The sequence below is a fragment of the Meleagris gallopavo genome, chromosome 12, assembly GCF_905368555.1.
Source record: "Meleagris gallopavo chromosome 12, MGAL_WU_HG_1.1, whole genome shotgun sequence".
Lineage (NCBI taxonomy): Eukaryota > Metazoa > Chordata > Aves > Galliformes > Phasianidae > Meleagris > Meleagris gallopavo.
In genome coordinates this window covers 10318562-10333987 of record NC_139415.1, presented here as the reverse complement: position 1 = coordinate 10333987, position 15426 = coordinate 10318562, and the positions used below count along the sequence as shown (strand labels likewise).

Genomic DNA, 15426 nt, shown 5'->3' with positions numbered 1-15426 from the left:
GAGCTCAGGGAAGGAGGAGCTTTAATACTAGCAGCTGTATCTTGTGATACTTTATGCTAAGCACACACATGCAGACATCCACTTCTGCACTTATAATATGTAGAAAAATGGCAAAAAATGGCAAAAAATGCCCTTCCTTGTGTGCTCTTCTACTCTGCTGTTTTGGCTAAACATCCAGCTCCACTGTCATCAGTGGAAAGCAAAACTGAGTTACACAAAGACAAAGATGAGTTTCCGTTGTGTAAGGAGCCTTGATTTTAAAAGTAAAAAAGAGAAGCCATCTTTAGTCATTGAAATGGTTGGAGCCATCTTATCAGTTCCTCTAGTCTGGCACATCTTAAAGTGTTCTAGATTATCAACATGAAACAAATCTGTCTGTTTCTATCCAACTCCAGGTAAAATATGACTATGTCTCCTTATAATTTGGTGATACCTTACATGACACCCAGTTTTGCAAGAACTTTTCTGTTAAGTTGGACTGCACTGTAAGAACTCGTAGATTCCTCCACCCTGTGATAAAAAACATCTATGAAGGTAACTCCTCCGCCAGTCCTACTTCTGGGCAAAATACAAGCAGCAACACTGCATGATAATATAGGACAAGGATATCCCACGTTAGAAATATGCACAAGATGTTACATGTTTCACAGAAAAATCCATGTGTATTTCATATTTCCATCTGTATGCTGGATTTTACAAGCACCTAGCCCTCCAGATGTTTTATGCTTACTCCTTTTCAGAAGAAAAAGGGAAACACAGAGAAGGCAAAAACGTTTATTAGCATAAAAAGTACATATTCAGTAATCAATACTCAAATTTCTGTACCTGCTACTGTTGAGGGAGGTTGTTAGAGTGTTGGAGGTTTGAGCTAGGAGACATGTTGTGTCTTTTTGTGTTTTCTTTTTGCTTTCCATTTTTTGTGTTTTTTTTTTTGTTTTGTTTTGTTTTTAAGTTATGTAAACAATTCACAGTAAAACCCGTAGATGAAGACTACTAGCTATCATTTATATATTTTTAAAAGTTAAATAAAAGAACCTATTTCAGCAATACAAAAAGTAATATAAAAATGTGTTCAGATGCATGACAAATGTGTTAGAAGAAAATGCAGAAGGACATCACAAGTAAATAAAAATAATGTTTTAAAGTCAGATCATACTAGAAATTCTCTGTATGGTCCAACAAGAAAAGCATTATGAAATTACTCGGTTCTATAAGAAATCTGTACAGATGCACCTGTTTTAACTGCATCAAACACTAACATATTAGAATAATAAACTGATTAAAAAGGAATAAGAAATGTTAATTCAAGCTTAACATTTCAAGCTGCCTATTTCATAGAGTAGTAGACAGAGGTAGATGTCCAGTGTTAGTGACCAAGCTCATCTAGCAAGAGCCTTTAGCTGTCTTGTCTTTACGTTCAAATCCAACGTGAAAAGGCTTCACAGATAAAGGATGTCTTTCAAAAAGCCAGCCAGAAAGTCTGCATTGCTGATGGAAGTTGTTTCAATTATGCTGCTTAAAGTGAGAGTACTTAAGAACAAATCACTCCCTAGACCACTGTAAGGACACCACTGATAAAGCACTAGAACAAATTAATTTCACTTCTGTTAAAAAGGTTGCATGAGCTCATTCCCTATGCTTATTTTTGAAGCTAAACCATTGCTGCCTAGCTGGCTTGTGACTAGTCAAAATAAGATTGCAGGGTACCACGGCGGCGGATATCACATGTCCAGCAATGGAAACCACCTCCCAGTGAATTAGCATGGCGAATATTCACTTTAATTGTAGAAATGCCTGCAAGAAACATACATTGCATTTTAAATGAAAATCTCAAATTCATGTGGTAAGCTTTGATCGGGACATTAATTAATGCTTTATCAGATCATATGGCCAGATGCAAGTACAGAAAGTATTTCCTACTTATTTTGTTAAGAATTTCTTTCCCCAAATTCTAGGTAGAGAACAAGCTAGGAACATAGTCAATTCATTAATTCCAGCCATGCCCTTGGGAATATACAGTACCCAGAGCACAGCTGGTATTTGTTGTGTTATGACATGTCAGTCATAAAAAAAAAAAAAGAAATCTCTTTTTCAGTATATGAAGAATTCGCTGAAATGCTGCTATGATGTATCACCAGGGCACATTTACATACACTTCTGTTAGCATTTATGGTTCAGACACTGAAGGTGCTCTTTCAAGTGCCTTTCAAGAAAAGTAGAATTCAAAGTGTAGATTTCCAAGTCCCTCCTCCTCTGAGAGGGAAAAAAGAGGCCGCTGCAGTTAATACCTCGGTTAAGGTCAGTTTCCTCCCTCTTCTTTTCAGATCTGATTTTTTCAGCTGTGGCACGGCTTAGACAAAGTCCTCACAGGTGGACTTGGATCAGAAGACTTGTGGTTTAAAGTTTGTCTTTTTGCTTCTTGGTATTTTTGCAAACTCAAGAGAAGCTCAACAGAATCCACCATCTTGGTTAGGAATATTTTAATTCCCAGCAGACTGATCTCAGTCCTACGAATTTGCTGACTACAGGATTTTACATAGAACTCACGTGAGTAAAGTTCAAGTGTAAAGAATGTGTGATAACTGGTGTTAATAGCCTCATTTTCTAAGTGCATTAAAGCATTTATACATCATCTGCTCCTTGCTCATACAGAGAATTAAGAGTGCAAATCAAGAGTTACTCACTAATGCTGTATAGCTTTTCTTTTAGAGCAGAAAAAAGCATTAGATTGCATGGTTCGCCTCTGTGAGCTCTCTCAGATTCAAGGGAAGCTTCAAGGAAGTGCATTCATCCATGAACATACCAGCCTTCCTTTTAGGTTCAATCCATCTTTCACCTTTAGTTCATTCTCTCCCTTTAAAGGAGTCTTCTGCTACTGAGAATTATAATCTCTTACTCGCCAATATAATGATCGTTCACTCTCCTGATTTTTCATATCTAACCATCTGTCTTTCTTACCCATTAACACTTGCATCACCGTGAGCTTAACCTGCAGCGTCAGCTGGCTCTAGCATTAAGCAAAAGCAGCTGCTCAGAAGGAGAGCAGTCTATGAGCTGTAAGTAGAGCTACCTATATCTTTCCCTCCAAATGTGATGGGAACAATTGGATTAACTGCATGAGTTCAACAAATTAAGTTTATTTTATTTGTCTTTTCAAGGAGCTAAGATAAGACTCAGATTTTATATTCAATTACAGTTCTTCTGCCACTGCATATCATATTTTTCCCTGTAATGAGGTTACATCTCACAGGAATGAGAGTCTCCATTAAATGAGCAGAAGTACCTGGTTTACACAGTTTAAGTTTGAAGTACAAAGAGTTTGGAACTAAAAGAGAAATCTGAAGTATTTTGGCTGTTTCACTCAGCAACGTGTGCACGCAATCTCCAGCACAAAATTTGACTTCCAAGTCAAACAGACAGTTTTATATTAAAAAAGCTAGTTCAAAAGCATGCTACTCAATTTTAATTAGTATTCATACCTTCCTTTGCTGCAAGCTTTGCTGCAAGCCATAGGAGACACAAGGTGTAAGAAGTCTCACATTCATATAACTTAAGTATTCAGGAGATAAATCCCTGAATGATTCTTATTCATTAATCCAATTGTTTGAATACTTTCTCCAGTGCTGGTTGCTTTGACTACTACAAGTAAGGCCTCAATTCACCTTGATGCACATAATTGATCTCAAGATCATTTCACTTTAAGCGTATGTTAGAACAATTAGAATAAATTAAGACATACCCAAATTTTCAAACATCTTCTGAATTGAAGTCTCATTGGCATCGACCATCACACGTTTCTCATCCAGCATTAGGACATTCATGGAAAGCCATTTAGAAGACATCCACAGTGGGTGATCTAAACACAAGAGAATGAACCTTCTACAGTAACTGTAGATTTTGTTCCACAAAAACACTCTTAAGAATACTCTTGGAATTCTTAAAAAAATGAAAGTCTGAATATACCATCTGGGATGAGTGGCACTGGTGGATGAATCACTGTCCAGCCTGATTTCTTGAAGAGCTCAATCTGAAAGACAAACTTAGATTCTAAACAAGCCTCTTAAAATATCACATTATGTCCTCCACTTCTTCTCATTTTCTAGTGCTTTTCTTAATACAATCTAGATATACAAAGATATGTTACAAAGGTGATATATGCAGTTCAGAGCCTGTCAGGTTAAAACGATACTTGTAAGAGTATTATATTAGTATTATGTTTGTTATTATTACTTCTCACATGACTACAGGAATCACTGATATGAGTTAGAGTGCCATTAATAGAGACAGAATCAGCAAAAATATTACTTGAAATTAATTCTGCATCATGCTTCCTAGGAAACTTAGTATGCATTTTATTTAACAAAAGAAAAGAAATATAGGCATTGTATGGAATAATATGCTTGTCTAAGGAGTAAAAAAAATTAGTAAAATTATCCTCTTCTTATTTGGCTAGAATAGAATTGACTTTTCAACCTCACTGCCTGAATTCTTGGAATAGCTCTTTATGTAACCACGTATGTTATATGTGGGTATATGTGTAACCACGAGAGGGAGCTCTGATTCCAAAAACTCAGTAAGCAACTCAACGATGGAGAGGCTTCCCAAATAGGAATTAGAACAAAAAAAAAAAAAAAAAAAAAGCGGGGGGGGGGAGAGAGGAAAGAAGGACGGAATTCCTCATTGGAACAGCAGAAACACCTCCATATCTCCTTGGATACAATTACTATATTTAAGTTATCAAAGTATTACAGTAGTAGTATATCCTATATACTTGCTTTGACCCTACACTGTTATAAAATAATCACTTCCATCATATTTAAATCACGTACACAGGAAGAAACACACAACACATCTATCTAGTCTCACAATAAGAAAGCAAAGAGCAGCAGCAGAAAACTGATACTTTTCTTAACTTACAATTGCTCTTTAAATTGAATAATTCAATGTTATTCAAATGTACACAACTTGTGTTGTGCTAGCAATTGTCCAGCAGAGCCCTAATCCATGTGAATAAGTTTTAGATATTAAACACTTGATACTTTCTCTTTTGCTACAATCTTACCTGATGGCAGGGACGGTCTGGGTTGGACAACACAAGACCAGGTCCAATGATATTAAACGTGGCATCAATGTGCATAGGGTTTGGATCCTTGAAGGATATTACATGCACTCGGTAGTCAGGTGCAAGATGTCTCCTCATCCATTCAATGCCCATGTAATTTGTAACCTAAAAACAGATCTAAGTTTCACTAGCTAGAACATAAACAGCATCCAAACATGGTTTTTATAAGGTTTTATTTAAATAAATATTTAACACCAAAATATTAGAAATTTGTGCCTCTAGCTAACTCCTAACAGCTAAGAGGCACTCTATAAAATAACTTATTTTGTCAAAACTACTATTTTAATGTTGTTTGGGAATTTAAAGAATATAAAAATATAAATGCGAATCATTAAGATAGGTAACAAAACTGCTGGAAGAAACCTCTGTTTACCTGACTCCTTTGGACAAAGATATCTCTTCCAGCTCTAATGAAATCAGCAGCATCAAAACATGGCTCAAATTCAGTAGTTACAAATTTTCCCTGAGCAGCCAGTTTATGTCTGTCTTCAACAGAGCGGATAGGATAATCCTGGTTATAAAAAGAGAACAACTTTAGGCTGATGTTGGTAGGAGAAAGCTTTTGATCTATTTGACACTTTGAGTATTTTGAAATGAAGAAAATACATTTAGATCAGTAACTAGCATGTTCCTTGAAGCTGGTTTAGTTTTCTTGTTTCTAAATGAGAAGAAGAAAAAAAAAGCTTAATTATGGAAGTTTAAATAAGAGGTCTCAAGCACATTCAAGAATAGGTGATGATAGATCAGTTAATCTTAAAAACTAAGAAGTTAATAGCTCCTTATAACCACTGTTTCTGCAGTATACTGACTTCTGAATTCAAAGTATTCATTACTAGTTGAGTTTAACTATCAGTCCAACAAATCATTGCACAGCGACAGAAATACTGGTATGCAGCTATTTCCTAACAGAGGTGGACTTTGTACTTTTTCCATGTTTTAGAGGGGAGCAGTACTCCAACTTAGAAGGTAGATCTCCAGAAACTTAAATACATTTTAGAATCATACGATGGAATTAAAAACAAATTAGGTAGAAAATAGCATTTAAAAAGCTACTAGATCAGTAAGCATGCATTTTACTGCTTGGATGTTTCCTAATACTGAACAACTATTCTAAGGTAATCTCATTTAATAAAGGCTACTTTGCATCACTGGGAAGTGTCACTGTACCCAAAATGATTTAATCATTCCACAAGCAATTTTACTGCATTTATTGTAGATGCTTTTGTCAAGAACCTGAAGTATTTGGGGGCCTACAGAAAACTACCAAAATTGCCTGAATCAAAGTAAACCACTACAGAGGAAAAAAACAGTAAAAACTCACTTAAATATTTAGAAGATAAATAATCAGTTTAAATCCTCCACTATTTCTTCATTTAACTTCCAAAACTTCATGCAAAACAAGAATTATGAAGTCTTTTCAGTGAAAAATGTGCATAGTCTGACTTTCCTGATACACTCCAGAAAATATGGACATCTTCAGAGAATCTTAATTCTTTAAAGTCATCTTTGTGATGTATTTCCAGCAATACTACGCTTCAGTCAGCAATCAAAACAACTCAAAGCAGACCTGAATTCAGCAGGCACAGCTTCCTGCTTCTTACTACCCAGGCCTACACTCAGTTTCACGTGGAAAGGCCATAAAATTTGCATACAGGATAAGTTCCCTATCTCCCCCCCTCCCAATTTTGTGAAACAGATGTTGAAACTGACAAAAGTTCTGAAGCAAAACGAGAATAATACCTGATCATAGAGCTCATCTGCCATTGTGGGTTTGGGAGCAGCTGTCCATTTAGCACCATTGTTGAAGTAATCTTTAATTATTCGCCTATATGCTCTGTACTCAAAGAAACGAGCACGCCAGGCCATAGGCGCTTCAATGATTTCATTTCCTACCACCAGCAGGATGTCTCTTGGCATGGCAGCATACATACCTAAAAGGAAAAATTCCACTCACTGATGAGACAAATATGCTTTCCTCGTTTCTTTCAGGTTATTCACTTTTCACACTGATTTTTACCATTACTGCTCTCTAAAAGACTTGCAAATAGCATCTTCACAAAAGTCAGGAAACCAGACCATAAAGAGGACCTTACTGACATTCCTCAGTTTTTCTAAGTGATCAAAATACTTGCTTCAAACCCTCACGATGCTTTGCTCATAACGAGTTTACAGCTAGAAGGGAGTCATCTGCAATCTATAAGTCCCCATTTCCCAAACTGGTTAATGGAAATTAAATAGACCAGTGTCTAAGGATTACTCAGTCCAATAAAATGAGGTAATTGGTTATCTAAGTCGACCACATTTCTTTACATTATATCCTTTTTAAGAGTGATAGCACAGAATAGGAATTTGATGCAGTGCAGAACTAGTCCCAAAAGAGTTTGTAAATAAGAAAAAAGAAATAAACAACAATCAACTGCTTTGTAGTTACATAGTGCAGCATTGTGACATGTCAGTAAACCAGATGTCAGAATCTCCAACCATAAAGATTTTCTAAGTCATAGCTACACGCAGGCACTACGACCCGAACTAGCACTGGTTCACACTCCTGCTTGAAACAGGGAATAAGACCAGATGGCATCTGAAGTGTCTCAGAAAAGAGCTGAACAGACTGTAATGCCTTCAACAAAGGAATAAATAACATTTACCCGTAGATTCAAAATCAGGAGTTTTGTACTTCACAGACCAGTCAATTGGATCAGGCCTCTTGACAATTACACCTTCTTTTTTCAAAATATTGCACATCTCTTCAATTTCAGCAATAGCTTTTTTCACATGGTCTTTGGGGAAGCTTTCACCTCCAAATTTCTGATAGAATCCCCAATACTTTTCATATGTATTGGCCTAAAGCAAAAGGACAAGTGACAAAGAATAAGCAGCAGTTATTTTTGTAAAAGTGGAACAGATACACAATATACAAATCTTCATATTTAGAGTTTCACCAATTCCACATTGCTTTGTACAAAGTTACCACCATCACATCCCAGTGCATCTTAAATTCAAGTCCAGCAATGATTTGAGGAGCTGGTAAGAGTTGTTACTGTCCTGCTGATCCTTTTAGAATATGGCTGAGGTGGTGCAGGGAAAGGATGGGAGAAGCCTCAAGACTTCAGTTAATGCTGCCTATTATTCCTTCTTGAGAATTCCTGTCCTAATAGTACACTACTGTATTTTTTGTGCTTACTTCTGCTATTAATACTTACCACTGGCAAGGTTTCGCTCAGATTCTTTATGATGTGCATGTATCCAGTTACTAGATATGTGTAAGTGCAGGTGTTAGGCTAGTTATGAATGGCTGATGCCTTTGCAAATACTTACACACAGTGTAACAGAGTTAAGTTTCAGCTGTACATGCTGAGAAGACTCACTCAACTAGCAGACAGTTTTAGCACTGCTGACAGACAGTACGTGTGGCATGATGCCCAAATAAAGTGTCTTTGGATGAACAGGAGAAAAAAAAAAAAAAAAAAAAGATAAATCAGTTCTGGAAAGCGGAGAAGTATACATTTCATCCCCATTTGCAAATGTAGTGCTTTGGCTTTGAGATGGGATTTTCAGCGTATTATATTTCCTCATATTTTTGGTTATACACAGATCAGTAGCTTATGTTCTTTGTTTCTACTGATGAAAATACTATCACAAACAACAAAGTAAATTCCTTCTTTACCAGTCTACTCCCCTCTCCAGTCACAGCCCTACAGAAAGTCTCAATATTAGCAAATCGCAGATGAAAATCACAACAGACTACATAAACATCTTCTATTTACACTTCAGTTACAATTTACTAGGTAGTGCTGCCATGTGGCCATGAAAGATTTGGGCCTCATTACACCAGACCTGTACAAACACACCACAGAAAGGAAAGCCTTCAGACATGACATCTAACAAAGCTAGCACAAGTGCACATGCCTGCAGTCACCTTATTACAACCTTACCCTGCTACTGTCATAGCAGTGGCACCAGGAATTCTAAAGCAGCAAGGAACAGCGTGCCCTGTAGGCCAGAAGCAGCCATGTTTCAGATAAAGCAGCAGTCTACAAAATGCAAGTTGTACATTCATCTGTCAGGAGTGGATTAATCCAAGTACAACACTTACAGGCAATCCTCTGCTCTTTAAATCCCCTGATTGTCTTCTCTATCTAAAAACTAATTCAAAAGTATGCCCCTATATTCAGGATTAAGAAAACAGAGGTTTTTAAAACAAATTAAAAAAAAATTAAGCTGTTTCAGCAGCCTGTCTTCGGAAGCACTTCATTTGGATTTATAAGCTGTGAAAGCAACAGCTCAGATGGGTCTCCACTAACACTCAGACACAGGAGCAAGTGCAAACAGAGCCCTTTTGGAATGACAACAGAAGGGATCAGAAGTAGTAAATACAAGAGTCAGGACTTCCCTCTACCAGTTCTGTTCATTCAGCCAGAGTGAGGAACAGCAATGGGACACAGGAGAACCTGCCTCTCTCCTGCCACTGCAGCTCTGACTGCCTTCCCAAAAGCAGCACTCTGGGCAGAGACAAGGCAGTGATGAACTCCCAGCCTGAGTTGGGAGCTATGCAAGCTATGCACAGTACTCTCTACTATTTCTGGGAAATTGCCCTTAAACTACAGAGGTAAGAAAGAAAAGAAAAAAAAAAAAGTCAATCTTGTAGATATTCTTAACATTTGTAGGTAAAGAAGTTTGCCTCACTCGTATGAGGCAAAAGCCTCAGTATGGCCATCCTGCTCCTCCACTACTGGAACTTTTTCTCATCCTTCTTGGGGGATTTTATTCCTTCCCTCCCAACCCCAACAGAGGTCTTGGGTAATTTTATCACCTCGGGGCTGCCAGCTGTGCAGACACCACACGCAGATCACATGAATGGCCTAGCATTCCTATGGAATCCCGTTCTACTAAGGAGAGAAATTTGTCCTGAGGAATAAAGCTAGCTGTTTTCAGAACCACCCATGATATATTTCAATCTCTTTAATTCCTTAGAGGTACAGCTCTCCTTTACTACTGTTCCTCCTTTTCAAACCTGAAAAATGACATCTGAGGAACACTAATCCAATGGTGTAATCTTAAAATGAAGATTTTAAGATGAAGTAACACAACAAAAACAACCCTTTTATCCTATACCTTCTTAATAGCTGAGGAAAAAAACTATACAACTGGGATGTCTCTTTTGTATTAACTCAGGGTTAAGACTTCAGGCCCCTCGGATCATATACTTGCAACTTATTTCAGTCTGCTCAAAAAATACTGCATACAGGAAGGAGCCTCAGTGCACATTAGGAGCTACAGCCTGAAAGTATCTAAGAAACTGCAGTAGCCTTTGAGGGGAAAAAAACAGTAACACCACAAATTTATTTTCAGAAAGAAATTTAAGAGTGCTGTAAGAAAAGGGTGATATTTAAGAACCAGCAGAATCACTCTCTATGGTTGATATATATTTTAAACATTTATAGTGGGGAAACAATATTACCAAGGATATCTGGACCGACTTTAAGGTAAGCTTTCACTCAAGATATTATGACTCAACTCTCATATAATAATGCCTCTTCATCAAAAATGCATTATTCACAAACCTGAAAAAATATAGCAAAGGACAAAGTCATAAGCTCAACTATTTGACTTAATATCAACTGCTTCAGAAGAACACATGTGAATGACAAGACTTCAGATGAATGTGCTAATTCAAACAAGGGCATCTTCCTAATTAACGTAATGGTTAGCTTTCTGGTTAAGATTTCCCATGGCTTTCCAATAGAGTATTTACCTCTACATAACCTACATACTCCATTTCAAGCTCCCAAAAGAATACACAACAAATTAACTGTGAAATTCATTCATTCCTCCTCTTTATGCCAAGCATTTCATTTGTACATCACAGCAAAAAGACTCCTTGTACTTTTGATATACACAGGTGAGCTGAACACAGCCATATTTCCTTATATTTTGCAAACAGGTATACAATTTTAACCCACAACTTAGAAGTACCCCCAAAGAAAATATTTATCAAAAGTGTTTTATAATTTGAGATCTGCTTTTTGAAGTATTTCAGGTACAATACCTTAGTTATCCTTTTTAAACTTCCTGCTTTTTATGTTACTTTTTAAAACCCTCATTTGCGTACTTGGCAGAAGGCATGTGATGTATATAAACCCTAAGAACTGCCATTTACAGGAGAGCTGTAGAGAGAAAGATTATTATTTACCTCCCATTTCTGGCTGTTGTGTTACACTGTCGCAACATGCATAGACCTCCTCTACCATTCAAATGGGTGGCCAAGATTTGAACATCTGAATCTATTAACATCTTTCACTACTGGCAAAGTAGGATTATTCAACTATGCCCCCAAGGTAGAATTACTGTGTCAGCTTTTACAGCACAATTAAGTATAGAAAACAGAGAAAATTAGAAGAAAACATTTCTGCAAGCACAGTCTAACACTAATACCTGTTGTGGCCAACATATTCCTCCGATTAGACATCTTAAATAAAGGACAGCTATACTCTGGCATTTCTCATTTATCATTTTATAGTGCACATAACAAAAAGTGAAGTTCTGCATTCATTAAAACCCGGCTAACTATGACATTTCAGCAAGGCAGACACTGAAAGTATATTTTTTCTGACATTAAAGCCCTTTAGCACTACTTGAAAATAGAATTTTACCCAAATGTGATGCTACCACATAACAAAGAGAAACTTTAAGGGTTTGGTTTTTTTGCATACACTTTCTGTCCAATCACTATGGTATTTTATATAGAAGTATATAAATGTACATACATACATTTTACATTAGAAATGCCAACCCTCATTAGCTTCTTTTTCTGAGGCTGCTAGAATTTCTCTAGGTTGTCTGAAATAGGATTCTGGAGATTGGTAAGCAAGCTTCAGCTTTCAAGGTGTAAATAGAAGCCATAAAGAAGTCAGTAGTAAATTTTCATTGAGCTCATTGGGGCCAAGATATCTTCTCAAATATCCCAGCGTACGTCAGAAGAGTACTCCTCTAACTGGCAATCAGAACCACCAAGCTGCAGTAATTCATTCATACTTCTGCAGACACTTCTGCTCAGAATCATCACTCAAGTTTTAAATGATAATTTACTAAGGCAAAAGGGGCTGGAGGACAAGAAGTCTTTTCCATTAGTACATCCAGCACTTCCTCTAAATTACCATTTCCAAGACTTCAAATATCTTTTTAGTATAACCTCTTCTTTGCCAAAAAGATGTGGTACTGGCGGGGAGCATGGAGCCGAGCATTAGAGTTCCTGCTTCCCTTTTTACACTGAGGTCTTCGGCCAATTCTGTAAAGATATCCTTAACATTTTACTAAGGTCTCTTCAGCAGATGTGTTGTGCCATTTCACTGGGACAGCCATGCACTGTACATCCTGATCATCCCCAGGAATGCAAGTAAACCACACATTCAGCACCTTTAAAGTTCAGATAAAGTTCACAATAAAAATCTGGAGCAAGTCCAGCATTTGATCACTCTTCGTAAGCTAGAGAATTAGAGCTTCTACTTTGTCTAAAACTATTTAAATTCTAATGTTCTGGGTAAAGCTTTACTTAAATGTTCATAAGAAGCAAAGCAAGGCAGAAATGCAACATTCAGAGAACAAAGAAACATGGATTTAATTATTGCTATAGTTTCATACATGAAAAAAGAACCTGAAGAAAAGGTGAGAATACACTTATACAAAACATGGGAGTTCCAGCAAAAGCTATTTAAAGAGAACAGTCCTGCTTGCCTGCAGCTATAGACCTCTGGGTTTTTCCGTAGAAAATGACCCTCTCCCTCCTCAAGCAGTAACTCTAAATAGTTCCAAGCCCCAGCTCACCAATGGGGTTGCAGAGCTGATATAAGTTTATCTCGAATGCTGCAAGTTGTGACTTGGCAGTGAGAACAAGAACCATCTCCCTCACCAACATGGTGATGCTGCAAAATCCCATGGACGTAAACCACACCTTGAGAGGGGAATTCTAAGCAAAAACCACACCTTGTGCACTGCAGAGCTTTAGCTGTATGTATCAAAGCTGCATTACTTCCCACTTAAAGTTGCTCTTTCCCTTTTTTACCTTGACCTCCACAGAAAAAGGAGGAACACAGGCGTTTTCAGCTCTTCCCACAATGACCTCTTCCAGGGGGTCCCACTCGTTGTAGGAGCAGACGGGGCAGTCCTTGGGGCTGTGGGCTTTGTCCTCAGCAGCACAGCGGTTCTGGGACGCCGCAGCCGCTTGGGTGCTCTGCAGAGATCGCTGCACCCATCCTGTGAAGGCCCTTCCGAGCTTAAAACAGAAACAAAGATCACGTTTTCCTCACAGAAGGCAGCATGCAACAGCTCAGTCCGTGCTGAGCGCCTCACGCTGCAATCCTAAAGCGACGAGCGTCGTTTGGAGCATCGGCAGTAACACAGTTTATTAAAAGCGCTCTCATTCATGGCGTGCTCAATGCTTAAAGGACAACGTGCCTTTTAAAGCGCACTCAGGCGAACAGCGCTGACAGCGGTGAGCGGTGTCACCGACCCCGGCGCCGCCGAACCGAGGGTCTCCGCCCCACGCCCGCTCTCCCTCTGTGAGGAGCCCCGCGGGCGCTCAGCCCCGACTTTCCCGCCCAGCACCAACCCTCGAGCCGATGAAATGCGCCGCTTCGGCTCCCCGGCTCCCCCCGCGCAAACACCGCACGCGCAACATCTCTGCGAACCGCGGCAGCCCCGTGCCGCCCGGCCCGCGCCCTTAATAGCGGCCGGCCACGCCCCGCCCGCCTAGCGCTGAGGGGCGCGGCCATTTTCCCCCTTTTGGGGCTGTGCCCCGTGGGTGCGGGCTGTCCGCGTGAGGCGATTCCCAAAGCAGATCGAGAGCTGCTTGCCCGTACATGGGTCTCGTTATAGCTGTTTAGTTATTGAAGGCGTATTTCCATGAAATCTCGAACAACTGCAAATTCTGGCTTCCTCAAATGCACATTATGATATGCTGAAAAGTCATCCTAAAGTGGAGACCCACCCTAGTAGACCCTGCAATCTCCTGATAATATTAACAGATGTTATCTTCAAACATACCTCTGTTTCAGCAGAACTGCGGTCCACAGTGAGAAATTTTTCTTGCTACCAGCACTATTTACGTGTATTAATAGAAAATAAACAGTAACGATTAGCCTAATACACATAGTTCTGCATTTCCTCAGCTTTATATAAAAACACACTGTTCAATCATGTTGCCTTACGAAATATGTGGGTTTTTTTGTTTTGCTTTTGTTTCTTGAAGATACAGCAGAAATTATTTTAGCCCAAGTAATTTTGTTTAAACTAATAAAAACCTTTCCACCAACTCTATCAATTTTTGCCTTGCAGTGCCATTTGCCCAGCTTTGCTCAGCCCTCCTCAGTCCATGTTCATTGCTCAGTGCTAGAATGTGGGGATGCCCATGAATAGACATGATACTCAACATTACTTCTATATATAAGACCACAAGCAGTGCTAATGAACTCAATCGACATGTATATAGAAGACAAAAGACAAACATCATTAGTACAAATGTATATTAAAACATAAACTATGATCTTAGAATATAGCACATTAGCAATAGCTTTTAACAGAAGTGAGACAGATACAGGAGTAAGAAAGTTTTATGCTACCAGGTAATTAATCATTCAGCAGTTTGCTTTTTTGGCACAGACAAATGCTACAGGAGAAATAGGACAGTACATTTTCTCTCATCATGAATTTACATACTTCTTGGACAAAAGTTAGTTATTGCAGCTGCTCTGATATCTAGAATGCTTGTCCTTTTTCATCTGACAGTAGAACTTTTGGATGACTTGCTCATCTTTGTTAGGACTCATTTGTAATATAGTTGTCTCAAACCATATTTTCTTGTATTGAATATTTCCTTGTATCAAAAAGTTTATTCCTTGTCGTTTCAGAAGACAATTTCTTTTTTACCATCTATTTAATTTATTTATATATTTTTTTAAGTTTATTCAAAGTATGCACAAATGCTTGTTATTTCACTCAGTTGATTTTGCTAAGGTCAGTCTACTCACATTGACCTTCTGAAAGAATTAATGATTGGCTTGATGCTAAATCCAAAGGTCTTGCTTCTTTTCCCGTCCTTTTCAACTTATCAGCTAGCTTGGGACCTTTGGATCATTCTTTCTCAACTCAGTTTACATAGTTTTTATGTGGTTTTTCTGACTCTGCACAATACTTCTCCAACTTACTACATTTACGTGGGTCATTCTGAAAGTAATGCCTCCTATTTACATCCATGGAAATTACAACAGTTACAAAGAGCACAATAACATTGTTTGATACAGCAAATT

General features: G+C 38.2%; 1 protein-coding gene across 1 annotated transcript; it reads right to left on the bottom strand.

Moving 5' to 3' along the window:
* Positions 1–760: 760 nt before the first annotated feature.
* GATM (glycine amidinotransferase) lies at positions 761–13843 on the bottom strand. Its single transcript, XM_085234082.1, has 9 exons — positions 13731–13843; positions 13185–13394; positions 7771–7966; positions 6863–7053; positions 5496–5633; positions 5063–5227; positions 3964–4027; positions 3740–3856; positions 761–1794 (listed from the first exon to the last, which is right to left on the bottom strand). Exons 1-9 carry the CDS (start codon positions 13797–13799, stop codon positions 1682–1684), a joined length of 1263 nt encoding a protein of 420 aa, XP_085090208.1. The 5' UTR covers positions 13800–13843; the 3' UTR covers positions 761–1681.
* Positions 13844–15426: the final 1583 nt, after the last annotated feature.